The sequence below is a fragment of the Tachyglossus aculeatus genome, chromosome 9 (genome assembly GCF_015852505.1).
Source record: "Tachyglossus aculeatus isolate mTacAcu1 chromosome 9, mTacAcu1.pri, whole genome shotgun sequence".
Taxonomy (NCBI): domain Eukaryota; kingdom Metazoa; phylum Chordata; class Mammalia; order Monotremata; family Tachyglossidae; genus Tachyglossus; species Tachyglossus aculeatus.
The window spans coordinates 22,641,339-22,668,621 of record NC_052074.1 but is presented as its reverse complement, the minus strand read 5'-3'; the positions used below and the strand labels follow the sequence as shown (position 1 = coordinate 22,668,621).

Sequence of the window (27,283 nt, the reverse complement as noted above, 5' to 3'; positions counted from 1 at the left end):
TCAGTGGACGGACGGACGGACAGCCAGCCAGCCAGCCAGCCAGCCAGCCAGCCAGCCTCCCTCCCTCCCTGGCTGTGGCCTCCAGCTCTAGGCTCCTGCTCCTAGCCTGGCCAGCACGCCTCTAGCCCCATCCTCTCCCAGAGACCCTGATGTCCATCCCCTAATTACTCGACTATGGCTCCAAGCCCGCCCTCTCCTTTCACAGGCCAGCCCTCTCTTCTCCACTCTTCTGTCCATTCCCCCAGCCCGGGCCCTCCTCCCCCTCCTCTTTCCCCTCCTCCTCCTCCTCCTCCTCCTCCTCCTCCTCCAGCCTTCCATTCCTCCCTCCCCCCTTCTCTTTCCCTCTCCTAGTTCCACTTCCCTGCTGTCATTCTTTTATTTCCCTCCTCCAGCTCTGTTCTCCTGCCTTCAGGCCGCTCTTCAGTGCATTCTTTTCCCCTCTCATCTCCCATTACCACCCCTATCCCCTCCTGTTTTTTCCAGTCCTCACTTAATAAGCCTCTCTCCCCTTCTGTTTTTCTTTCCTTTCCCTCTTTTCTCTCCCTTCTCTTCCCCCTTACTCCCTCTTTTTCCTTCCCCTTGCTCTGTCTTCCTCTCTCCCCAACCATCCTTTTTTCCTCAAGCAGATTTTCCCCTTCCCATCCTTCTTTCCTGTCCACCCTTTATCCTCTTCCTCATGGTTTTTGCTCCTTTCCTCTCCTCTCTCTTCCCCTGTAGCTTCTCTACCTAACAGCACAAGCAGGCTCTCTTCCTCTGAAGCTCTATCTCCCTCTTCCTCTTCTTTCACTACCTCTTCCCCCATTAGTTGCTGAACTCTTTTTTCTTTTCTTTCTAGTTCTACTCTGCTTCCTCCCCTATAGCTCCTGTTCCGGCCTTCCACTCACAGGAATCATCTTCCCATTTCTTTTTTCCCAGTTTCCATTCACTCAGCTCCAAATCTCCCCGTTCCCAACACCCTGTCTCTGTCCCCTGACTTGCTTATCACCCCAGCAAGGTCACTGGCCCTTCCCCAAGCTCGCTCTGAGAGACCAGAGGACCAGAGAAGAAAATGGATTTTGAGGAGGCTGCAAAGAGGAACTGGGTAGGGACTGTCTCTGTATGTTGCCAACTTGTACTTCCCAAGAGCTTAGTACAGTGCTCTGCACACAGTAAGCACTCAATAAATACGATTGATTGATTGATTGATAATAGCAAGGAGGAGAAACAAAGTGAACAACCCCCGGTCCCAGGACATGGGCAAAAATGAGTGTACGAATAAGACAGAAAAACGAAGGGACCCAGACAGAGATGGAGGTAGAAAAACAGGTACAAAAACTGTAAGGAAGAGATATTTAGACATTGTAGATGTTTATTTGAGTGGACACATGTGGGCATCCACATTCTAGGGAATGTATTTAATAATAATAATAATGATGATGGCTTTTGTTAAGCACTTACTATGTGCCAAGCACTGTTCTAAGCACGGGGGAATCAGGTTGTCCCACATGGGGCTCACAGTCTTTGTCCCCATTTTACAGATGAGGTAACTGAGGCCCAGAAAAGTTAAGTGACTCACCCAAAGTCCACAGCAAACAAGCAGCGGAGCTGGGATTAGAACCCATGACCTCTGACTCCCAAACCCGTGCTCTCTCCAGTGAGCCACGCTGCTTGTACTCTTCCTAGCGCTTAGTACAGTGCTCTCAAGTAAGTGCTCAACAAATGCCATTGTTCACTCATTCATTCACTCAATCGTATTTATTGAGCGCTTCCTGGGTAATGATGATGATGATGATGGTATTTGTTAAGCGCTTACTATGTACGAGAAGCAATGTGGCTTAGTGGAAAGAGCACGGGCTTTGGAGTCAGAGGTCATGGGTTTGAATCCCGACTCCGCCACATGTCTGCTGTGTGACCTTGGGCAAGTCACTTAACTTCTCTGAGCCTCAGTTACCTCATCTGTAAAATGGGGATTTAGACCGTGAGCCCCACGTCGGACAACTTGATCACCTTGTATCCCCCCAGCGCTTAGAACAGTGCTCTGCACAGAGTAAGCGCTTAACAAATGCCATTTTTTTTTTTACAAAGCACTGTTCTAATCAATCAATCAATCGTATTTATTGAGCGCTTACTGTGTGCAGAGCACTGTACTAAGCACTTGGGAAGTCCAAGTTGGCAACATATAGAGACGGTCCCTACCCAACAGTGGGCTCACAGTCTAGAAGGGGGAGACAGAGAACAAAACAAAACATATTAACAAAATAAAATAAATAGGATAGATATGTACAAGTAGAATAAATAAATAAATAGAGTAATAAATACGAACAAACATATATACAGGTGCTGTGGGGAAGGGAAGGAGGTAAGGCGGAGGGGGTTCTAAGTGCTGGGGAGGTTATAAGGTGATCAGGTTGTCCCAGGGGGGGCTCACAGTTTTAATCCCCATTTTACGGATGAGGTAACTGAGTCCCAGAGAATCAATCGTATTTATTGAGCGCTTACTGTGTGCAGAGCACTGTACTAAGCGCTTGGGAAGTCAAAGTTGGCAACATATAGGGACGGTCCCAAACCCAACAGTGACTTGCCCAAAGTCACACATCTGATGGTTGGCAGAGTCAGGATTTGAACCCATGACCTCTGACTCCAAAGCACTGTACTAAGCGCTTGGGAGAGTATGGCATAACAATTGTTTGGTGGGTTGATTGATTCTAGAGCAGGGAGCTGTGATGTCCAGGGAGGGAGAGGGAGGGGGTGGGCCAGGGCCGGACCCCCCCCCCCCCCGCCCCAAGAACCCGATTTCTAACGGCGGGGCTGCAGCACCCCCTGCCGGGGGCTGGGCGGTGGTGCAGGGACTGAATAATAGTAATAGTAATAATGGCATTTATTAAGCACTTACTATCTGCCAAGCACTGTTCTAAGCGCTGGGGAGGCTACAAGGTGATCAGGTTGTCCCACGTGGGGCTCACAGTCTTCATCCCCATTTTACAGATGAGGGAACTGAGGCCCAGAGAAGTGAAGTGACTTGCCCAAAGTCACACAGCTGACAAGTGGTGGAGTCGGGATTCGAACCCATTGACCTCTGACCCCAAAGCCCGGGCTCTTTCCACTGAGCCACGCTGCTTCTAACCCTGGACTGCCCAGGCCTCCCACAGACGTCTCAATCAATCAATCAATCAATCGTATTTAGTGCTTACTGTGTGCACAGCACTGTACTAAGCGCTTGGGACGGACAAGTTGGCAACATATAGAGACAGTCCCTACCCAACAGTGGGCTCACAGTCTAAAAGGGGGAGACAGAGAACAAAACCTAACATACTAACAAAATAAAATAAATAGAATAGCTATGTACAAGTAAAATAAATAGAGTAATCAATATATACATACATATATACAGGTGCTGTGGGGAAGGGAAGGCGGTAAGATGGGGGGATGGAGAGGGGGACGAGGGGGAGAGGAAGGAAGGGGCTCAGTCTGGGAAGGCCTCCTGGAGGAGGTGAGCTCTCAGTAGGGCCTTGATGGGAGGAAGAGAGCTAGCTTGGCGGATGAGCAGAGGGAGGCCATTCCAGGCCCAAACCTGGTCTGCCTGCTGCTGGCAAGGGGGCATGGGGAAGCAGCGTGGCTCAGTGGAAAGAGCCCGGGCTTTGGAGTCAGGGGTCATGGGTTCCAATCCCAGCTCTGCCAATTGTCAGCTGGGTGACTTTGGGCAAGTCACTTCACTTCCCTGTGCCTCAGTTCCCTCATCTGTAAAATGGGGATGAAGACTGTGAGCCCCCCGTGGGACAACCTGATCACCTTGTAACCTCCCCAGCACTTAGAACCCCTCCCCCTCCTCCCCCTCTGCCTTACCTCCTTCCCTTCCCCACAGCACCTGTATATATGTTTGTTCGTATTTATTACTCTATTTATTCTACTTGTACATATCTATCCTATTTATTTTATTTTGTTAATATGTTTTGTTTTGTTCTCTATCTCCCCCTTCTAGACTGTGAGCCCACTGTTGGGTAGGTACCTCCCCAGCACTTAAGAACAGTGCTTTGCACATAGTAAGCGTTTAATAAATGCCATCATTATTATCCAGAACCCAGAAGTTGCAGGCACCCTGGTGCCTAAACAGAAGGGGGAAAGTGGGAGAGGGAGAGGGAGAGGGAGAGGGAGAGGGAGAGGGAGAGGGAGAGGGAGAGAGAGAGAGACCACCCTTACTGTCCTCCTAATGACAGCTGGCCTCTTTCACTCTCCATTCATTCATTCAATCGTATTTATTGAGCTCACCCACCTCCAAGGGTGAACTGAATGTTTTGCCTAGCGGGAAACCTGTTCCCGATTATCACCAATTTGACATTTGGGTAAGTGGGAAGGCGGAGATCAGGAGGAGGATTTTACAGATGAGGTAACTGAGGCTCAGAGAAGTGAAGCGATTTGCCCAAGGTCACACAGTAGACAAGTGGAAGAGTCGGGATCAGAACCCAGGTCCTTCTGACTCCCAAGTCCGTGCTCTATCCACTAGACCACGACGCTTCCCTTCTCCTCCCTTTCCTTCTCCCCCCCCCCATCGTTTCCTTTGTCCCCCCTCCTTCCCTTGCCTTTCCCTCCCTTTCCTTCTCCCCCCCTTCATCTCCTTTTCCCTTCTTCCCTTCCCCTCCCTTTCCTCCTTCTCCCCTTCATCTCTAGACTGGGCAGGGTTGAAGCTAGAGGACAATCTTTCCTCATGGGAAAGAGCTCTGGGATCCAGTGAGTCACAGAAAGCTGATGGCCATGACAGAGGAGACAGTATCTTTCCCTTCCTTCCCATTTCCACTCTTTTCCTTCCTTTTTCCTCCTCCTTTCCTCTTTTCTCCTTCTCTTTCTTTCCCTTCCTGGTTCTTACCCTTCCTTTCCTTCTTTCCTCTCCTTCCCCTTCCTTCCCCCATTCCTCCCCTCCTTTCCCGCTCCCCTCTGTTTCCCTCTCATTTCCTCCTTCCTCATTTTCTCCCCCCCTCCTTCTTTCCCTTCTCTCCTGCTTTCTCTTCCTTTTCCATCTCCCTCAAAGCCCCCCCCCCCCCCCCCAAACACACACACACACTTACCTTCCAAATGAAAAGTTGGCAACCCTGTTGGTTGGATGAAAAATTCCTTCAGCGGCACTGAAGCAGGCTCAGAGATGGGATTTACCACCAGAGGGATCAGCAGACCAGCATGGAACAAAGCCCCAGCGCCGCTCACGCCCCGCCCAACATCCCAGGCTTGGCAGGAAGAGGAGGAAGAAAGGGAGGTGACGAGAAATGGGAAGAGATAAGGAGCTGGAGAAATGGACAACGGGGTGTCAATGGACAGCAACAGTAAGAGCAGCAGTAGTAGTAGTAACAATTATGGTATTTGTTAAGCGCTTACTATGTGCCAAGCACCGTTCTAAGCACTGGGGGAGAACTTGTACTTCCCAAGCGCTTAGTACAGTGCTCTGCACACAGGAAGCACTTAGTAAATCCGATTGAGTGAATGAATTCTGGATAATCCGGTTGCCCCACGTGGGGCTCACACTTTTAATCCCCATTTTACAGAGATAGTAGTAGTGATAATAGTCACGGTAGTAGTTGACTGTGAGCCCACTGTTGGGTAGGGGCTGTCTCTATATGTTGCCAACTTGTACTTCCCAAGCGCTTAGTACAGTGCTCTGCACACAGTAAGTGCTCAGTAAATACGATTGAATGAGTGAGTGAATTCAGGATAATCCGGTTGTCCCACGTGGGGCTCACACTTTTAATCCCCATTTTAAAGAGATAGTAGTAGTGATAATAGTCACCGTAGTAGTTGACTGTGAGCCCACTGTTGGGTAGGGACTGTCTCTATATGTCGCCAACTTGTACTTCCCAAGCGCTTAGTACAGTGCTCAGCACACAGTAAGCGCTCAATAAATACGATTGATTGATAGTAGTGGTAGTAGCAGGTGCATTCATTAAGCACTCACTATTTGCAGTGGTGATGATGATGATGATGGCATTTGTTAACCGTTTACTATGTGCCAAGCACTGCTCTAAGCACTCTCTACTAGGCACTTGGGAAGTACAGAAGAGGCATCCCTTGGTAGGGGAGCAAGCCCCAGCCTTTGGGGGCCCACATGGGGCTCACACTTTTAATCCCCATTTTACAGAGATAGTAGTAGTGATAATAGTCACGGTTGTATTTGTTGTGGTGGTAATAGTGGTAGTAGCAGGTGCATTCACTAAGCACTCACTATTTGCAGTGATGATGATGATGATGGCATTTGTTAACCGTTTACTATGTGCCAAGCACTGTCCTAAGCACTCTCTACTAGGCACTTGGGAAGTACAGAAGAGGCATCCCTTGTTAGGGGAGCAAGCCCCAGCCTTTGGGGGCCCGCATGACTCCCAACTCTTTCTCAAGAAGTGGAAATTGACCTGCCCCTAGCAGCAGAGCAGGGGCAGGGACATTGCTCTCTTCTCGCCCCTTGTTTGGTGCAGGGGGGCTGGGGAAGGGGATCTCCTGGCCTTGGAGTTTGGGAGTGTAAGTGTGGGTTCATATCTGCCAGGGCCAATCGATCAATGGGACAGGGTAAGGAATCAATTTGGGCCAAAACCTGCAGGGAAGAGGTTTCCTGTGGAGAGCGGAAGGCTGAGAGGGAAACTGATTGCAGTCCGTGAAATTGTGGTGGGAGAGAGCATGGCAAACAGGGAATTGTTGCCCCCTATATTCTATGTATATATGTTTGTACATATTTATTACTCTATTTATTTTACTTGTACATATCTATTCTATTTTGTAGTATGTTTGGTTTTGTCTCCCCCTTTTAGACTGTGAGCCCACTGTTGGGCAGGGACTGTCTCTCTATATTGCCAATTTGTACTTCCCAAGCGCTTAGTACAGTGCTCTGCACACAGTAAGTGCTCAATAAATGCGATTGATGATGATGATGATGATGTAACTCCCCTCTCAGGTTAGCACCTGGAGAGTTTCCATCCCTCTACCCGTCTCGGCTACCGGAGGGAGACCCAAGCAGGGGCATACCCATTCCGTTCCTAGCTTGGGCAGTGGCTAGCGAGTGGAAGGCCATCTGCTTCTAGTCAAAACTCACCTGTGTTGGGCAGTAGCGGTTTTGGAGAGTGTCGAGGGCGGATTGGAATCCAGGTCCTCCGACTCCGACATGGTAAGCATGTAGAATGTGTTTCCACAGCCAGCAAGGAAATACCCATGGGTTGGAGTGAGTTTGGGTAAATTAAGGCAAGAGGACCCTAGTGTGTTGCTAGGGGGAATGTTAGGAATATTAGAAGCTTTAAAGATGTCAGAAAGCTTGAGAAGGTGAAATTGATTCATGGATGATAAATCTGCCCTGGATTATGTGAGGGGGGTGGGGGGGGGAGGGCTGTGGCGGTTAGAGTGAGGGATATCTGTCTCCCCCTTTTAGACTGTGAGCCCACTGTTGGGTAGGGACTGTCTCTAGATGTTGCCAATTTGTACTTCCCAAGCGCTTAGTACAGTGCTCTGCACATAGTAAGCGCTCAATAAATACGATTGATGATGATGATGATGACGATATTTGATGTGAGGGTGGCTGTCAGGAAGCCAACCATCACTTTTGGCTCCTTCAGGCCTCCTTAGGGCCACTGCCAGACACAGCATACTAGTTAGAACATTGGTCTGAGCCAGGAAAGTATGGGCTTTCATTCTTATTTTGAGCTCAACTACTTCCCCCGCTGTGCACAAGCATGACCTGGGACCTGAGAGTAAAGGTGGCAATGCCAGGAAGTGAAACTCACCACTGGCAGGAAGGGTAACTGAATCTTTCTGAGACCTGGGGAATAGGCCCCGGTGTCTGAATACTTGCTCTCCTCCCCTACCTTCAAACTGGGAACTCCATGTGGGACAGAAACTCTATGCCACCCAATTTCTTGTATATTATAGAGCTTGGCACTTAAGCATTTAATAAATACCACCATCATCTGCAAATATTCACCCTCTAAACTATAAAAATTTGGGGGGACTTTCCCTCTAGACTGTAAGCTAGTTATGGTCAGGGACTGTGTCTACTAAATCTGTCATATTGTACTCTCTCAAACAGTACAGTGCTCTGCACATACAAAGTGCTCAATAAATAGCATTGATTGATTGATTGGAGCCAAGATGAAATACCGGCTTCAGCTTTGTGGTCATCATCTCTCCCGTATTTGAGGGGCGGGGTGGAGGGGCTCGAACCATCCAGTTTGCATGATCCACTCTTTTTTCCTTTTCCTTTCCCTCTGGCTGCAGTCCCTTGCCTGTAGTGGCCCTTCTGGGGCAGCCTTGGGGTAGGGAGACGGGCCAATTTTGCTTCCTGTGTTAAGGGGGAGGTATGTAATGGTGCGGTGTGGTAGAGGAGCAGATGGGGAGAAGACTGGCTGAAGTGAAAGGGAGCATAGGCTAAAATGATGAGCAATATTACTTAAAATTTTAATTCCCCTTTTTCCCATTTGCCAGGGATTAGGGACAGTAAAAACAAAAGTAGACTTGGCCTCTCTGGCCTCAGGAGGTTCATGGGGCAAAGAAGAAATGAAATCGGACTTCTCTTGTCAGCATTAGGGGATTCCCTCTCCAGGCGGATAGGTGAGTGACTATCTGCAGACTCAGTTATAGGTGTTGTCAGGTTGACGAGACGGATGAAACTTCCTGTGAAGGCCCGTTAGGGGACCAAGATCATGATGAAAAGCCCATCCCCTCGGGGTGGTAGGAAACAGGCTCCCTGTCCCTTGGACCGAGAGAGAGAAACTAACAGGAGGAACTGCCTCTGCTCTGGAAATACCCATCCTGGAAGTCCCCACCGAAGCGTGGCTTTCTGGTCCCGCTCACTTCCTTGGCCACAAATCTCAGCTGCGATTCTGAAAGCGGGGGTGGGTCAAAGCCTCCCCCACCTCCTGCCCAACGTAGCCTACTCCCAAGCCCAACAGAATCCGTAGGCCAGGAACATGTTCTAGGCCTGGAGATGTTGCCAACTTGTACTTCCCAAGTGCTTAGTACAGTGCTCTGCACACAGTAAGTGCTCAGTAAATACGATTGATTGATTGATTGGTCCCGCTCACTTCCTTGGTCACAAATCTCAGCTGCAATTCTGAAAGTGGGGGTGGGTCAAAGCCTCCCCCACCCCCTGCCCAACGTAGCCTACTCCCAACCCCAGCAGAATCCATAGGCCAGGAACATGTTCTAGGCCTGGAGATGTTGCCAACTTGTACTTCCCAAGCGCTTAGTACAGTGCTCTGCACACATTAAGCGCTCAATAAATATGATTGATTGGTTCCGCTCACTTCCTTGGTCACAAATCTCAGCTGCAATTGTGAAAGTGGGGGTGGGTCAAAGCCTCCCCCACCCCCTGCCCAACGTAGCCTACTCCCAAGCCCTACAGAATCCATAGGCCAGGAACATGTTCTAGGCCTGGAGATGTTGCCAACTTGTACTTCCCAAGCGCTTAGTACAGTGCTCTGCACACAGTAAGTGCTCAATAAATACGATTGATTGATTGATTGGTCCCACTCACTTCCTTGGCCACAGATCTCAGCTGCAATGCTGAAAGTGGGGGTGGGTCAAAGCCTCCCCCACCCCCTGCCCAACGTAGCCTACTCCCAAGCCCTACAGAATCCATAGGCCAGGAACATGTTCTAGGCCTGGAGATGTTGCCAACTTGTACTTCCCAAGCGCTTAGTACAGTGCTCTGCACACAGTAAGCGCTCAATAAATACGATTGATTGATTGAGAAAAATACCACCACCATAACTGGTCACCTGTTCAAGCCCTCCATCCCTCCATCATAGAGAGGCAGCGTGGCTCAGTGGAAAGAGCACAGGCTTTGGAGTCCGAGGTCATGGGTTCGAATCCTGGCTCCGCCACATGCCTGCTGTGTGACCTTGGGCAAGTCACTTAACTTCTCAGAGCCTCAGTTACCGCATCTGTAAAATGGGGATGATGACCGTGAGCCCCATGCGGGACAACCTGATCCCCTTGTATTCCCCCCAGCGCTTAGAACAGTGCTTTGCACATAGTAAGCGCTTAACAAATGCCAACATTATTATTATTTTCCCTCCTCCCACTCTTCCCTTTCTCTCCCCCGCTAATCTCTGACCACTGTCCTAGCCCCCCATGAAAGTCTTGCTCGCTAACACTGTATCTTCGGAAAGTGAACAAAGACAGACTACTCACGTGTTTCCTACATGCAAAGAATGCCTTATGACCCTTTTCTTCACTTTGCAACTTGGACTGTTTTTTAAATGTTTGGAACTGATGAAAAACAGGCATGCATCCAACAGAAGCAAGAAAGGCGCATTTTAAACTACCGTTGCTCCCGTGGCACAGATTGGAACGGAAAGCGAGGTTGAACAGATAGATCCAGGCAGATGTTTTCACCTGTGGGAAGACAAGCCAAGTGAGTCCAGTCAGATTCACTATGGGATTCTCCGGGCATCAAGGAGCAAACCATCGAGGCCAACAGAAGCTCCAAACTATATCTCTAGCTTTATTGCCACTGGCAATAAATGATTCTGATTGAAGGTGAATTTTTATTCTGGTCATTTTGTGGTTTTCCAGCCTATTCAGTAACTTCACTGCAGTCTGTGCCCATCAAACCGGTCAGGCTGCTAGGCAGGATTTCTTCCTCAAGCCTGGGCACTGCATGTTTGATTCAATCGTATTTATTGAGCACTTACTGTGTTTAGAGCACTGTACTAAGCGCTTGGGAAGTACAAGTTGGCAACATATAGATGCATCACCAATTTTATTTTCTATTCATTAATGGGTCAGCATGGTATTTAAGTACTTATGAGCCAAACACAGCAGTAAGCACCAGGGTACATACATGACGAGGGCAGGCTCAGACCCCATCTTTCATGGGGCTCACAGTCTAGGGGAGAGCAGGAATTTAATTCCCCACTTAGATGAGGAAACAGAGAGAAGTTAAGTGACTTGTCCAAGGTGGCACAGCGTGTGTGACCGGCTCAATCACACTCAGGTGATATTTGTAAAATCCAGGGTGCATTGCTCCTCCTATTTGCAGGACGACCCTCCATCACGAAACTAAAGTCTGGGATTGGGTCTGCCACAGTATCGCTATCAATACTGATACAGTAGGTCCTGGAGCCAAGTTGGTGGCCGTGATGTTATAATTAACGGGAAGCAATAGCTGTGGACCTTGGGGACTGGGATACCTGGGGTAAAGAGGAGATAATAATACAGCAGCAACCAAGACGACAGTTGGCATGGAGAGCTGAACTTTTATTAACATCAATGACATGGACGGTCTGCAGACATCAATGATAAAATGATAAAAGGAAAAAATGTCAATGCTCTGGCTAAGTTTTTCTAAAGATCTGTTAACACAAGGACACGTCTCTAAGCAAATGGCCCTGAAAGGAAAGGCTTAGGATGTTACCCTGGAGGGCTAATTCACCTTACTCAGGGGCCCATCTCCTTCCCTTCCCCTTAGTGAAGTCTGAAATTAGAGTGGCAGATTAACAGAAACATCACCCGGTATCTACACAGGCTTTGGCTTCCGTCTCTAAAACCAGTAGTTGGTAGAGGTAAAAAGCAACTTACAGTTGATGTACCCAAGGGCTATGAGGTTTGTTTCTCTGCTCCACGGGTTGTAGTTTATTCCAGATTAACCGAGATGGGAAGTCCTGATGTCAAGGTCCTGGAATGTGATTGAACTGGGAAGAAACTTTTTTTTTTTTCCTTCCTCCACCCAAGATAGATGTATACACACGGTTCAGAAAACTAGATGGAACGCAAGCGGCCTTTTTGGGCTCCAAATAGGAGGGCCCCCTGTTGTAGTCTTGTCTCTTCCACTGCAGGGCAAACAGGCGCCTAACCTTATCTGGTCAAATTATCAGTGCACTGGACTGGGATAAGGAAGAAAAGAAAGATTTGAAACCCAGGCTGCACAGAGAGGTGCAGCTTGTGTCATTTGCCTCTCACGAGGGGCAGGCGGCTTTTGGTAGGAACAAAAACTAGCTGCTTCTATCAGACTACTGTGATTTTTTTTTTAATTTGTTTTTTTAAGTTAGCAGGGCAGCACGCTGAAGATAGTGAGTCAGAAAATTCTTTGATATAGTGACGGTAGAAGCCATGTGTGATGGGTTATTGACTCTGGCTCTGAGTGAAGTGTTTCGTATGGGCTTCATCCAATAGAGAAATAACAAATATGTCTCTAAAATCAGATTAGTCACCCTGAAGTAGTTTTTAAAAGAAATTCCTTTATTTGATTTGCTTTTAGAGGCATAGCATGCTGTCTTCCAAATGCCAGATAGCTGTACTAGAGGTTTGTGTTTAGGTATGTGTGCTTCTTTTTTTAGCTCAAGACCTTGGAACAAAAATCCCACTCATGGCTCTTGGGGTGCATCTGGGTTAAAACAGATAATTAGGTGGTCTACTAAGAATTCTGAGGTGAAACCATACAAACCAGGCCTAACCTGCTAACAGTAATGGGACTGTTACTCAATAAATAATAAATACGATTGATTGATTGATTGACTGTTTTACTCACAGGGCAGGAAAGGCTTTGAAGTTCAAAGTGTCTTCTTTTCAAAAGAAAAATGAAAACTTCTCTATAAGATAAACTTGGTTGAGAGCTGGATGTGAACAAGTCAATACATTTCGTAATAATTCCTCCCTCCCCCTCCAAAAGATATTCACCTCACTGATTGTACTTTATTATTTTATAAAAGCATTAAGCAGGATTATTTTACTTTCCCAGCAAGATGGGCCAGCATTTTCTACTCCACAAATAAATGACAGCCAAACCAGTCAGTTGGAAACCAAGATTTTGTTTTTATATATGAACAGAAGTAGACCATCTAGAAATATTTCAGTTTATTTAAATTGTAAGTAGAATATGAAACCGAATCTGTAACTAGTTTAGTACCAGAGAATGGACTTAACTGCTTGGGTGCTTAATGAAAACAGTTTCTACACAGGATCCCGAAAGACTTACAAAGAATGGGTTAAGCCCTAATATTAAGCAAATAAAAAGCTCACGCTTTTAAACAAGGATTATACAAAAATTGGTTTATACTCCATTTTCCCTTTTTTGATAGAAAGTGCAGATTTAACAAAAAGGTAGCCATATCTTGTCTATTTACAATGCCGATTATATTTATTATGCAAAGAATGAAACTGTCAGTCTGTCACCTAGAGTCCCAGTTTTTAGCTTTTGCCTTATGTCACGCAACCAATATCTGAATAACCTCTAACCATGAGACAGAGAGAGAAAGAGAGAGAAGCAACATATACCAGCAAATTCACTACACTGACAGCAGGTCAAAACTGGAACTCTGAGGAAGTTGAACACTGTCATTTCATTAAATTGAAATTAAAAAAAACAGTAGGATTATTTGGCGACACTGCTTTGGGGGGAAAAAAGCTGATTAAAAAAAAAACAAAGTGAGAAAGATCCAAAGATCCACCTTCCAGACACTGAAAGGTAGATTTCAGGGTATTGAGAAAACTCATTGGTTTTCACTGAGGAAAAAGAAAAAAAAAATCATCCAACGTTGTTTGTGAAAGCCAAGAGGGCATTAAAATGCTACCCACGACAAGGGGAAAAAATGCTCGTTTCAATGGGAGCTGCTGTCCTACAGCTCAGCCTCCGCTAGAAATGAATCATTCATTCAATTATTCCAACAAAGGTGTCATCTAAGGAGGCCAGCAGCATAGCTGACTTAACCTAGTCTCTTCTAATGATGATGCAAAGCAGCAAACTGGGTGCGAAGAAACAAAGAGAAGGGCTAAGCCGGTGCTAGTAATCGTATCTCTGCACGAAATGCCTTTTGGCGGTCAGTTTCTCACATCTAATTTTCCAAAAGGTTCTAGAGGTAAAAGGTTAAAAGTCGGTTACTCTCCAATAAGCTGAAGTATAATGAAAATAGGCAGAGGTTCTAACCTTTTAAACACTGAAAAACATTATTTAAGGTGACAAAAAAAAAATCCCAGTACGAAGGGGCAGCGTCGCCATTTCCCAACCCCCCCCCCCCCCCCAAATTTGCTAAATCTTTTTGCTGGGCTACCAAATAACCTGCTGGAGTGGCTAACAAAAATGGAGGCCTCTGAAATTCACATTAATTGATGCTGTATTTGGGGGAATTGAATGTTCTATACATATAGTTAGAAAGACAACCACATCACCCTCCATAGAAAACACTAGTGCATGCAAAGAACTCTTCCCTATCTTAAAACCAATGGATATGCAGGAGATGAGGGAAAGGGGGAAAGAGCAAGTGAGGTGGGGTCTGGAAGAGAACAGATGAGGGAAAGATTTGACAGTTGCTTGTGGGAAGTTAGTCAGTATTTAATAATGTTACTGTGTAAGATAAATCAGTGCTTTGCATTAAGTTTGGCAAACATCAGTTTGCCACCTCCCCCCCACCCCCCCCCCCCCTTTTTTTTTTTTAAACAACTCACACCATGATTAAAAGCAAATAAAGCAGCATGCAGGCAAAGGGGGAAAAAGTGGCCAATGAAAAATGAAATGGTGGCAGAACGGTTCTAAATCACAAGGCCATTCTAAGAGGAGACCCCAGCAAATGAAAGTTAATAGTTCTGCACCACCCATTGTCTTCAATTCACTACACTGACAATCACAGCCAAGCAAACCACAGAAGTTTTAATATTTAAAAATGGTCACGTTTGGATTACACGTCTCCTGCACATGCTTCCACCAGAGCGAAATAAAGGAAAAAAAAAACAACAAAAAAAACCATAAGATCCTCTCCACATAAGGCACAGGACAAAATTAACCCACTGACATACTCAAAGTGAAAATGAGTGTGTTCCTGGCTTTTTTTTTTTTTTTGCGCTAATACATGTTTATAGATTATGGTGACTCAAGCACATTATCCATAACAGAAAATTCCACTGTTGTACAAAATAAATTGTTAATTCTAACTTTTATTCTTACACAATTTGCAGAAGAGTTGAAGTGATTGCTATGGGTTTTAATGTTCATGGGAACTGGACTATAATACAACCAAAACGTAGTGGTGAGACATGATTTTTCTATACATTTTTTTTGTTTGGAGAAAATTATATCAGCAAGCGGTTACAGATGAAAGGACAAAGTGAGGGTGAGACTTGAGGTGAGGGCCAAAAACATCTGTTTAGGTTAAAAATGGAAAGAGTGGTTTATTTTGCAGCAAGAAGAGAAAAAGGGTTGGTGGATGGCAATTGATGGAACAGGAGAACGCTCAGCAACATTTGCTCTTCCAGCCTGTCACTACCCCGCCACTGCTGATATCTACATTTTCACTGTTGGGCTCTTTTACTGGGGTCTGGAAAAAACACATATTCATGAATTAGCTGGTGGATAAACACTGCCAATCAACCAACTTCAAGGTGAACGCACTATTTGGAAATTCAGCACAAGGTAAGCCTTTTAAGTTCAAGCAGCTACCAAACCCGTGATGGCGGAGGCTCTTCGAGGGCTTGGCAATGTACTTGGAATCTGCAAATACTTTTAAGCTTTACTTGGTTCAGATTCTGTGTGTCTGTGTGTGTATACATATATAAATATATGTAAATAAATAAATATGTATATAAATATATGTATACACACACACGCAAAGTATTTATTAGTATTTATTACTAAGCACTGCGATAGGTACAAGTTAATCAGCCTAAGCCAATGACTTCTCTGCCACTCTGGGCCTCCACTTCCATCAGTAAAATGGAAAAGATATTGCGTGGGGAATACCTACAGGTTCAGGGCCATTCCCCACCCCTACTCCTCCACCTCTTGTTGTTACAGAAATGCTTTGTGACTCAGTTTACCCCCTTCTACAGGGATATTCCTCCCAGGTGAAACGACAGTGAAAGAAGAAAGATAAGCAGCCCCCACCCCCCGCCCCCCAGGTCAAAGGTCTATTGAAGATTACCTTTGTTTAACGTGGTTTCTTAAACTATAATTCCAAGATCCATATCCCTCTTGGCTGCCTATTGGCTGGATGGAAAAAACCCTGATATTTGGGTTTTAGACCAGCTCTGTCCCTGGCTGGGTGACCCTGGACAAGTCACTGAACTTCCCTGGGCCTTAGCGTCTCCATCTGTTATCCTGGGGATAATTATATCTGATTTTCTCCTCTATTTCCCAGGGATGAAGACCAAAGAAATAACAGTTGGAAAAGTACTCTGAGTCCTGAAAGAGGTGCTCTTAGCTGAAAAATAAATCCAAGGAATTAAGCCCTATTTCCATTTTTTGTCCATTTTTGAGGCTCCTCTGAGTTCCTCTAATTTATCATGTCATCAGTGGTGCCTTCAGTAGAGGGTTCTGACCTTTTAATGGGCCAAATTCTGGCCAAGAAGTCTATACAAATAACTTGTTTCAAAATCAATTTTTAAGCCTGACTAGTGAATTTCTGAATATGGTAACTTGTAGTGCTGGCAATTTTGGATGGGACATTTACAACATTTTCTGAAGGTTTCTAGATACGACCCCACCTTTTTCCCCAAAGATGGTAATAATAATAATGGTATTTGTTAAGCACTTGCTATGTGCCAGGCACTGTACTAAACGCTGGGGTAGATGCAAACAAATCGGGTTTGGACACAGTCCCTGTCCCGCACAGGACTCACAGTCTTAATCCTCGTTTTACAGATGAGGTAACTGAGGTACAGAGAAGTGACTTGTCCAAGGTCACACAGCTGACAAGTGGTGGAGGCGGGATTAGAACTCATGACCTTCTGATTCCCAGGCCCATGCTCTAGCCGCTAGGCCAGGCCGCTTCTCTTGATAGCTCCTATTTTAGATTCAGTTCTTGATTTTTGCCCTATTGTTACCTGTGTTTACTAACGGGGTTAATTTTGGAGTTGGTTATCCAATTTTTTCATTATCTAGATCTCTCCTCTCTTTTGAGTGTAGGCTTACATCTAGGTCAAGAGAACTTACCTTTCGGAGTATATCTTCTGCTAATGTGAGGAATGCCTTCTCAATGTTTATATTTGCTTTTGCACTAGTCTCAAAAAACCTAATACCATGCTCCTTCGCGATCTACGAACAAAAACAAAAAGCCAAAAAAGGGAACAAGGTTACCACCAACCCAGAAGGCATTTTGGACAGTGTCCTGACAAACAAACGGTTAGGAATGGCTCCAATGGCTGCATTATTTAGTCTGGAGTTAAGAGAACAAATGTTTTAAAGGGTCAACATGCCAGTGGTCTTTTAGCAAAACATTCTGAAAGGCTAAGACAAAGGGCCATTTTATTTTATGTAGGGAGTGTATTTCAGTTGTTATAAATGGGGTTTTCGACATGGAGAAAATTTAACAAGAGGAAAAATGACTCAAGGACAGAAGCTTCTATCAGAAACTTTTGGTCTTCCTTGCTATTAATTTGGGGAGGCTGTACATGGCTTTTACCTTGCTGTGTCCTCACCTTTAATTCTCCAACTTTTCAGTTGTCTGTCTCCCCCTTTTAGACTGTGAGCCCACTGTTGGGTAGGGACTGTCTCTATATGTTGCCAATTTGTACTTCCCAAGCGCTTAGTACAGTGCTCTGCACATAGTAAGCGCTCAATAAATACGATTGATGATGATGAAAAGGGAAACCCGGTTTCTCGGAGGTGGTTTACGGACACGTACTAAGAACAGCAGCCCACCATTTCAAATGATATGATTCTATTGTGCCAAGGCAAAAACACCACTTTTGGCTAAGGATTGGTTTACTGTCATGATGAGAACAGGGGCAGACCTTTTACATTTTCAAGGTCTTCAAGTTCAGCGATGTTACTTTATCAGAAACCCTGCAGTATGCCAAGAGTTCTCTGATCAGCATCCATCATGGGTGCTTTAGACAGGATCAGCAGGGAAAATGGGGAGAGGCCAGCAGAGCCTGGCTTCCTACCACTAAATTTCTCCCACTCTCCTCCCCTAAGCTCCTCTTGGTCTTTTCTCCGCGTTCATCTTTCACTCTCTCTCCTAAAATCCCCATCCTCGACCCTCCGTCATCTGAAAGGTGACCCTCAGGAGTCTCAGCACGGACAGATCCTGATCGCTCCACGGTGACAAACTACAATCCAGTTTAATGGGTTCCAATTCACTTTTGTGCCTCATACACACCTGCCCACTGCTTAGTAGTAAATGGTATTAACAGTAATGTACAGTTTTTCCAAAAATTCCACCCATAGCTTACCTGCTCGCCTTTAGTTTTAAGTACGACCCTCTTATCTTCCATGTCACACTTATTTCCTAGCAGCATCCTTTCCACATCTTCATTGGCATGCTGAAATGAGATGTAGTTTTACTTCTACGCATTCTGTGCTTTGACAGATTTAGAAATAATTATAGGCTTGGCTTATCTCTCGAGAATCACCACAGTTTAACTAGCTGGCCTAGCACCTTTTGCTAGTTGTGACAAAATGAAAGGTCTTACAGCAACTGCCCCGAGACACTGCAAGCTTTAAGGGCGGGTTGGAAGCTTGCGTAATTACCTCTGTTCCCTGAAAAGGAAAAAGAGTGGGGCATTCAAGGTATCCAGTTTCCAGTAATTGTGGTTCCTCCCTCATTTTACACAGGATAATTCGAGCCTGCATTTTTTATTTATTTTTTTTTAAATAGCAGCAAGGAGGTGGAACATGACCCCCACTTTAATAGAATATCTGGCTTTCCTTTACACATACCTGGCCTTTTCTCACAATATCAGGACAGACCTACGGACACAATTGTCTTTCATAGTCGAAGACGACCCCACTCACTGAAGGTGAAGTTCACATCTGAGGGAGTGTCTGTGTGGCTGAAAGGCCAATGCAGGATCCACAGTCCTGGCCACATTATGTATACAAAAAAAACCTGTCCCTTCTTGTGGGTTGTGCTTAATATCTGTTCCATCTGGCTCTGTTTTCATTATTGCTTCCTGGTGCTGCACTGTACTTTCCCAAGCGCTTAGTACAGTGCTCTATACATAGTAAGCACTCAGTAGATAATTGATTGAATTTTTCCTTATGAAGCTTTTGCTCAAAGAGAACCATTCACTCCTTGACGGCAGTGTGCCATGCAGGTCTATCCTCAGCAACTGACTTCCAGCCTTCAGCTGGGAAAGTGAGGTATGAGACACATATTCCGGGGAGAGAAAGCAAATTCTCCCAACCCGGCAATCAAGTGCAGAGTAGAAGCTTCTATCAAAATCTGCACCGGGTTATTGAGTATGCCTAGGGTACTGGCTCGGGCCACAGAGCGGCCCATTCTTTGAATGAAACATCTGATTTTAGAGTGAAACGAGGAAGTGATTTACAAAACAAAAAAAGGGACATAATAAAGCCCAAGGGATTATTAGACAGAAAAGAAGTCCCAGGCCTCCTGCCTCTGTCCCTTTATGTAGGTCCTCTCCAAGGCATGTGACCAACTTGGGTCACTCAAAAGTGGTTCTGGACGCTTAGGGTTTCTTGAAACATAACTCCCTTGGGGAGATATGGAGGGGACAGCTGGTGGAAAGCCATGGTAGAGGAAGAATGGATCATGGAGGATTTGGGGGATTAGAGAGCTCCAAGGAAGAAAGACAAAATATATGAGAGGTTTATGGTTTGGACCCTTAATGACGTTTTTGTGATCTCTCTTTCGACACTAAAAACCAAAACAGGCAGGTAGCAGAGTAACAGTGACTGCACCAGCCTGAGACTTAACAGATCTGACCTTCCAATGGTTCTGATTTGGGGACATTTCGGGGTTTTACCTACGGACTAGGGCCAGAAATATCCCGCAGACCTCACCCACAAAACCAGAGCTGTGGTGATCTCTAACGCGTGCTCCACAGGAAGCCCTTCTCAAATGTGATGACCCCTCTAATCCCTTGCTTAACCCTGAGCAGGTCATCCAAACACTTTTTACAGAATACAGTAAAACAGATCAACGTCTCTTGAAACTGGTCTGCAGCGGACTTCTAAGGAAGCCCAAGCTGTTGGGTCTGGAGTCATTCGTATGACTTATAATCTAATGCACACCATCTGACACCAGGGAGGTTGGTAGCCCGTTCTTAGGGTCAGATTGTTCTTAGCTATCCACCAGGGTAAGGCACTCTAGAGGCCACCTGTCAAAATAATGTGAATTGGGAGAGTGCAGCAGCCTCTTCAGATCACAAGCAGGATCTCTTGTAAAGATCCTGGCTTCAAATCAATGAGAGTTTAAAAATCAGGTTAGAGTTGAGAGACCCTCCACCTCCTTACCAGGAGGACTCAGAAATGGAGGGGCAGGGGATGGTTGGAACTTCAAGAATCCCCAAAGCAAGCTCAAAATAGTAAGGAACCACTCACTCCATTCTCTCACCACCCTGCTTCTTTAAACCAAGAAATAATCCATTTTCTACTTTTAATGCCATCTGAATAATCGTCCCAGGCAACTATCTGCCTTCACATTTCACCAGCTCTCTCTGCCAAAAGAGAAGCCAGAAAGTTTTAAGGCCCAGATTCAGAATTTTCAGTAATTACTATAGCTCTGAGTACTCGCACACTGAAACTTTTAGGAGGTTGGGTTCAAACTTCAACATTAGACATGCAGTGCTTGTAAAAAGGCAAAGTTTTTCCAGCTATGGGCAATGTATGCTGAAAGATCAAAATTAGCATCAAGGCTTTCAACTAAACGAGCTATTTTAAGGCTTTTTATATGGTTTTTGGTTGTAAAACCTAGGTTCAAGTGAGCCAGTAATAACCCAGAATCCAAAAGGGATCCACTCCTAAATTTTGTACTTAACTGAACATTAATCGTAGAATAACCAATTGTCTCCTAAGAGGATGCAGTGCACTTTCAGTAGGTTTGATGTGGCAGAAATGCGTGAACTCTCTCAAAGTAAACACTTGCTCTGGGTCAAGCACTAACCTAAGATGGCTATGCCTACTATGTTCCCCCTGAAACCTGCTTCAACAGCTAGATATTGCCTCCATTAAAACAAGACAGCAAAAACATTACAAAAAAAAAATCATTTGAGCAACAAATCATCTAGCACTTTAGGGACTGACCTCCATGGTTCAGGAGATTTTAATGTAGAACATCTATATAAAGAATTAGATTTATCACCACCTTCCCAGTTTACTAATTCCAAAGGCTTTAACAGACTCCAAGATAATTCCAAGTCATGATACTGGCTGAATAAGATAAGGCAAAATTATGGCCAAAATGATCTTAGGGAAACAAGGCTGATCACCAACTTTCTCCCTTCTCTGCCCACAGATGGTCATCACAGTTCTCACAAGACTGGGAAACAAGACTACACTGCTGAGGGAAAGGTTGAAAAAAGGAAAACAGCGAACAGACAGGAATGGAGCTTAATGCCATAATTATTATTAGGAAAGGTTGGTAGAGACATTTGCTCTCGTTATTTAGGAATGTAGATCTTTTTTACGTGTCCTTAGAAACAACAGCATGCATTTTTTAAAAGGAAAAAACCCCCACAACAAACTGCTGTCCAGGAGATACAGCAATTATAAACTGATCAATCAATGGTACTTCTGGACTGCTTACTGTGTTCGGAGCACTGTTCTAAGCACTTGGGAGAGTACAGTATAGTTGGAAGACATAACATCTGCCCTCAAGGAGCTTAATGGCGGGGAGAGACATTAAAATGAATTACAGGTAAGAAAAGCAACAGAGTACATAGCTATGTCCGTAAGTGCTTTGAGGGTGGGGTGAGTAGCAAAGTGCTTAGTGGGCAGTGACCCAAGTGAAGAGGTAATGTAGCAGGAAGGGAAAATTAGGGGGTGGGGAAGAAGAGGAGAAGGAGTGCTTCATCAGGGAAGGATTCTGGGAAGAGCAGGACACTTCAAATCTTTATCCCAAGAGAACATTAATTCATTCAATAAAAAGGACCACAATCTATTGGAAGGGATAACTGTCTAAAACCAGCAGCAGTTAGATTGCCCTGAAATCCCTTCTGCCTAAGAGCAGCTGAAAGATCTGCTATTTTACAGTGAAATAAGACGGTCTATCTAGAATAGCATTTGATCAGAATCAGCCAATATCAAATGAAAGCTTCAAACTGTGGTAAACTCCCACAGACCACTTGTTCCATGCTACAGTGCAAATGGGAAAGACCAACCTGAATGTTTATCTTTCCTGACCAATCCTAATCAAATTCAACAGAAATCACAGGATAGTTTTCGCCTTACCTCATCTATGTTTCTTAGCCACTTGCTGATGTTTTCAAAACTTTTACCATTTGTGATGTCGTACACTAGCATGATTCCCATAGCCCCTCTGTAGTAGGAGGTGGTGATGGTGTGAAATCGCTCCTGGCCTGCTGTATCCCTGTGAATAAACATCCAGTAATAAGAATTAAATACTTTAATATTTGGACAAATTCCAGAAATACCACAGCAATTAGCTAATACTTCTATACATTAGGCAACCACAGACTAAAGGCCACTGGTAACCAACCATTCAGTCACATGAAAGCGTGGCTCAGTGGAAAGTGAACGGGCTTTGGAGCCAGAGGTCATGGGTTCTGCCACTTGTCAGCTGTGACTTTGGGCAAGTCACTTAACTTCTCTGTGCCTCAGTTACCTCATCTGTAAAATGGGGATGAAGACTGTGAGCCCCCCCCCCCCCCCGTGGGACAACCTGATCACCTTGTAACCTCCCCAGCGCTTAGAACAGTGCTTTGCACATAGTAAGTGCTTAATACCATTATTATTATTATTATTATGAAAGAGAAATCTTCAACTCTTGCATGAACATTGTGGCTACCACACAGAGGAACGCATGTTGCATATCGTGGTATATAATACGAGTCATATATAGGTAGGGATCTTTCTCAACCAGGCAATTCAAAGAACAAGAGTTTGAAGGGACCAAGGAAGCAGGGACAGGAAGGTAGAATTCACATCATTTTGCCCCTCTCACCGAAGGGGAGAAACATGATCAAAATCTACCTCAAGATGGAAATGTGATAGATTGGGGGGGAATAGATCAAAAAACAGAACCTGAGAAGATAACATCTGAAGATAGTCAAAGATAAATTACTTCATCTATTACATCTCACATTCCAGCAAAACCCAGATCTTATGAAGAAAAGATAATTTAAGAGAATCGTATAAATTGACGGCAAAAACCATTCAATCCCAGATAGATGCTACAGCACTTAAAATACCTTTTTAGGCTTAATGCATCTTTTTCTGACAATGTAGGTAAAATCAAGTTCTGACTCACCAGGTATTTCTACAGCAAGTGAGAATATCAGTAAATGCTCACTGTGGAATGTCTAGTCCGTATGATGTTGCTCTTGAGAGCATTATGACAATGTCATCACAAAGGCAATCACACTACATTTCTCAAGGGGGTTATTTCCGACTATCCTGAAGTAGAGAGCTTATTTACTCAAAGCAACTCTCCAGGTCACCCCAGGTACTCCTTTGGTTCCAGTTTCTCCTGCTTTGGACCAGACCCAAGAGAGAGCTTAGGTACTGTTTCATGCCAGGACTCTTCACTAGGGCTAATTCTGGGGCCAAGCTCCATGTGCTAGCCCGAGCTGTAGTTTTATAAACATGCACTGGCGATATTTCTCAAATGGTAAAGGGGAAGCCTGAACCAGAAGGGGGGGGGGGCCCGCTTCAATATAATCCAGATCAAGACTGCAAGTTCCAAATCAGGCTCATCCCCTGGTCAGATTTCACCTCAGCTGGTGAATTGTGTATTTTTGTTGAGTTATACACACACGCACATGTCCTTGTGCACCCTGCTGCTGCTTCTCCCTCAATTTTGATGAACAGATAAGCTAATTTTAGCCACGAGACTGTCCAAACATGCTGTAGCTGGCTTTTTGTTCATTTGGGTCGGGGATCCCACCCCTGAATTCTGACAAGTAGACAAGCTAAAACTAGCTTATCCACTGTAAGGATATTGGGGCTGGGCCCGTAGTGCCAACTCCATGAGGGCAATTGCTCCCAAGACTTTTTTTAACAGAACAACTGTGGTTTATTGGAAAGAGAAAGGGCCTAGAAGTCAGAAGACCCAGGGTCCAAGCCCAGATTCCCCATTTTACCTGCTGTGCGACCAGAAGTAAATCACTTAACATCTCTGTGCCTTTGTTTCCTCATGTGTAAAATGGGGGTAAAATATCTTTTCTCCCTCCACAGTGGCCCGTAAGCCCCAAGTGAAGCAGTGGGACAGGAAATGTATCGGATATACTTATATAGTATTTACTCCAGTGCTCAGTACAGTGCTTGGCACAGAGTAAGTGCTCAACAAATATAATCACGATAACAACACAGCCATGCTCACCACAGTTTCTTACACGATATGAGCAATTCCACTCAGGGCTTAAAAATCCAAAATGGCCTGTTAGTTCTTGGAAGCCTGCATGCAGCTTCCAAGCCTGATGGCACTTGCACTGTGCAGCGGCAGTGACTCACAACCATCCCTTATGCCGGAATACCGGAGCCTACTGCATGGGAGAGTCCCTTTCATCCCACCAGTGTCTCCTTCTCCAGCCACATGGGCGAAGGAGTGGTGGCACGCCCTCTTGACTTTCACAATGTTGGGATGACTGAGGTTGCTAACGTGCTAGGGATCCCCAAGTGCTCCTAAGCCATAACACCCTAACCCTCTTCCTTATATATCTGTCATCTGCCACCCACCCACTCAACCCTTCCTTAACCTTAAGATGTGAGCCCCTTCAGGGCTAGAGACCATGTCTAATTTTCACCTGTTTTTTCCCCTCCCAGAGCTTAGTACAATATTTTGCACAAAGTAAGCAATTAAAACAGACAATTACTACTAAAATTCCCGGCTCTTTTTTGCCCCTGCACTCAAAATGAAAAGTTGGCATCTCTGGCTGGGCCATTCCACGCTTTATTGTCACACTTAAAAGGGTAATTAATAAGAACTCTACAATTTGGTGAGGGGTCGTGTATGAATCCATGCCTTGTTGTGGCAGGAAAATTTGTCTATGCCAATGATGTTCGGAGCTATGCCACTGAGAGAGATTCTCTCTCCACGGTTACCCATAATGGAAAGATCTAAGCCAAAGCATCAGACCACGCTGATTCACCTGTGTTGGGCAGCAGCGGCATGGGAAAGAGTCAAAGATAGATGATCTAGTGATTGAAATGTTGATCAGAGACAATGGCAGAGACAAATTTTTACTGGGTGGAAGAAGGCAATAGTAAACATCTTCTGTATTTATTTTTTTAACCAAGAAGGCTTTATGGATAAACATACCAGAATTCTGGAGAAGATACATCCATAAAGTCGCTACAGTTGGAAACAACTCAACTGCATTTAATATATAGTAAATGAATCCAGCGGTGGCCTTCCTGATGCAATCCCAAAGTTTGAAACCATCCAGTCATTTCTAATAGTAACCGGATGAAGGTGTTGAGCATTTGTATTAAGTAGAAGGATGGCCCTTAAATTGGATGAGATTAGTAACAATTCTCAAGACAGGAAAAACAAATTAGTGATTTTGATAAATTGGAGGAAAAGTCCATCGAATACAAAGTTGTAGTTTTAGGGACCAAACTAACATAGATACATGCTCTGGAAAGACTGGCAAAGTACAGGGATACCAACATTTCATTTTGAACACAGGGTCAAATCTGTTAATTCAAACACTTATCCTAACCTGCCTTGGTTACTTTCCAGTGGATGCCCACCCACCTCTGCATCAAACAGAAACTCCTTACCATCAGCTTCAAAGCACTCAATCACCTTGCCCCCTCCAAAGTCCCCTCACTGCTCTCCTACTCCTCTTCATATCCAACAAGTACTCTCCCCACCTTCAAAGCCTCCTTCACCTTCATATCTCCTTCAAGACACCTTCCCTGATTAAGCCCTCATTTCCTTTTCTCCCACTCCCTTCTGCATCACCCTGACTTGCTCCCTTTATTCACTGCCCTCCTCAGCCCCACAGTTAGAGCTGTATGTATCCATAATTTATTTGTATTAATGTCTGTCTCCCCTTCTAGACTGCAAGCTCCTTGTGGACAAAGAAGGTGTCTAACATCTGTTATGTGGTTATATGGTACTCTCCCAAGCGCTTAGTATAGTGCTCTGCACACAATAAGCGCTCAATAAATTTGATTGATTAATTGAGGGGGACTTGGAGTGCAGAGCAAAGTGAAAAAAGGAGACACCTGGATGAAGGGGACCCTTGGGAAAAGTGATCGGGGCTTGGTGGGAAATCCATTCTCTCAGGATCTAGGGCATCCGTTCTCTGCTCAGGCTAGGGGAAAAACTCAAAAAGTTACGGGGGAAATGTCTTTAACCCCTGTCCTGTAATCCCAATTCCACAGATGTACTGGTCCCTTTGTTGCTGGGGCTACTGGCAGGCACAGAAATTTTTTTAAAGAACAGAATGGGGGTTTGTGGTATACCTCAAGCTGAACGAATCAATATTCTGGGGTTAACAAAAAAGCCAACATTATCCTAGGATGCATTACTAGGAATATGATAACAGCCAGAAAATAATACTTAGAACACTAGGCAGAAATGGAAAAAAAAATTGTGGAGAATTGTGGACAATTTCACAATGGCAATTTTGTATCACATTCCACACCTTGGCTGGGCTGCGTAAGAAGTCTGAGACCTAAAAACCACACCTGTCAAATTGCCTGCCACTGTTGGGTTTGAGTCTTTATCCACCTCAGTGAACAGCAGACTGAGCCCCTGAAATACAAACTCCTATCAATATGGAATTACAAGCAGTTCAGAAACAAAATCTGATTTTAAAATTCTTTCTGGAATCGGGTCTTGGTTATCAAAGTAAACTAGAAGCCTGAGCCCCACGTGGAACGTAACACTGACAATCGGCCATTCCCCTGATTGAGGTCAAGGGGCTCAACCATCAACTCTTCCTCATTTCCCTCCTCCAAGTAATCTTCCCTCTGATCGCATCCTCACAGTAACTCCTCCCCCCAACAACTCACTGGTTTTCTGCTCCCTACTGAGGCACATACCAGGCTTTTTATAGGTTGTGCAGGCTAAAGTCCCAGTGAAGTGAACCTCCCTCTCCCACCTCTAAAACCAACTCTGCTCCGCCCAAGAGCTTTCTACTGGCCCTTCGATTCACAGGCTCTTGGTCGTGTCTCTTTAGCTGGTTTCCTCTCCTTTTGTCCCTAAGAGAGGCAACTCCCAAGACCTTCTGATCTTTTCCTCCTTCACATTCTCTGGAGGAATTTATTGGTATTCACAGTTTACTGAATTACTCTCCTCTCTTCAGGCTTGGATTTCTCGCTGTCTTAGGGGTGCCTTTAAATCAACACCCTGCTGTTATCTCTAACAATATAATTTAGACAATGCAGCAAAAACAAATTTTATACTTCCCCTTATTCTCTTCCTTCAACCTGCTAATCACTATTCACTACTCTACCATTCAAATTAAAATTTCTGCT

At 44.9% G+C, this 27,283-nt stretch overlaps 1 protein-coding gene across 1 annotated transcript in view; it reads right to left on the bottom strand.

Moving 5' to 3' along the window:
• Window positions 1-14,563: 14,563 nt before the first annotated feature.
• The window catches only part of RAB10 (RAB10, member RAS oncogene family), a 49,009-nt gene continuing 36,289 nt past the window's right edge, over window positions 14,564-27,283 (bottom strand). Inside the window, exons 3-6 of the mRNA XM_038750975.1 lie at window positions 22,064-22,202; window positions 18,103-18,192; window positions 16,862-16,963; window positions 14,564-15,248 (exon numbers count right to left, since the gene is read on the bottom strand). Coding sequence (XP_038606903.1) covers window positions 15,165-15,248; window positions 16,862-16,963; window positions 18,103-18,192; window positions 22,064-22,202 — 415 coding nt within the window. The 3' untranslated portion in view covers window positions 14,564-15,164. The remainder of the gene's footprint in view (window positions 15,249-16,861; window positions 16,964-18,102; window positions 18,193-22,063; window positions 22,203-27,283) is intronic.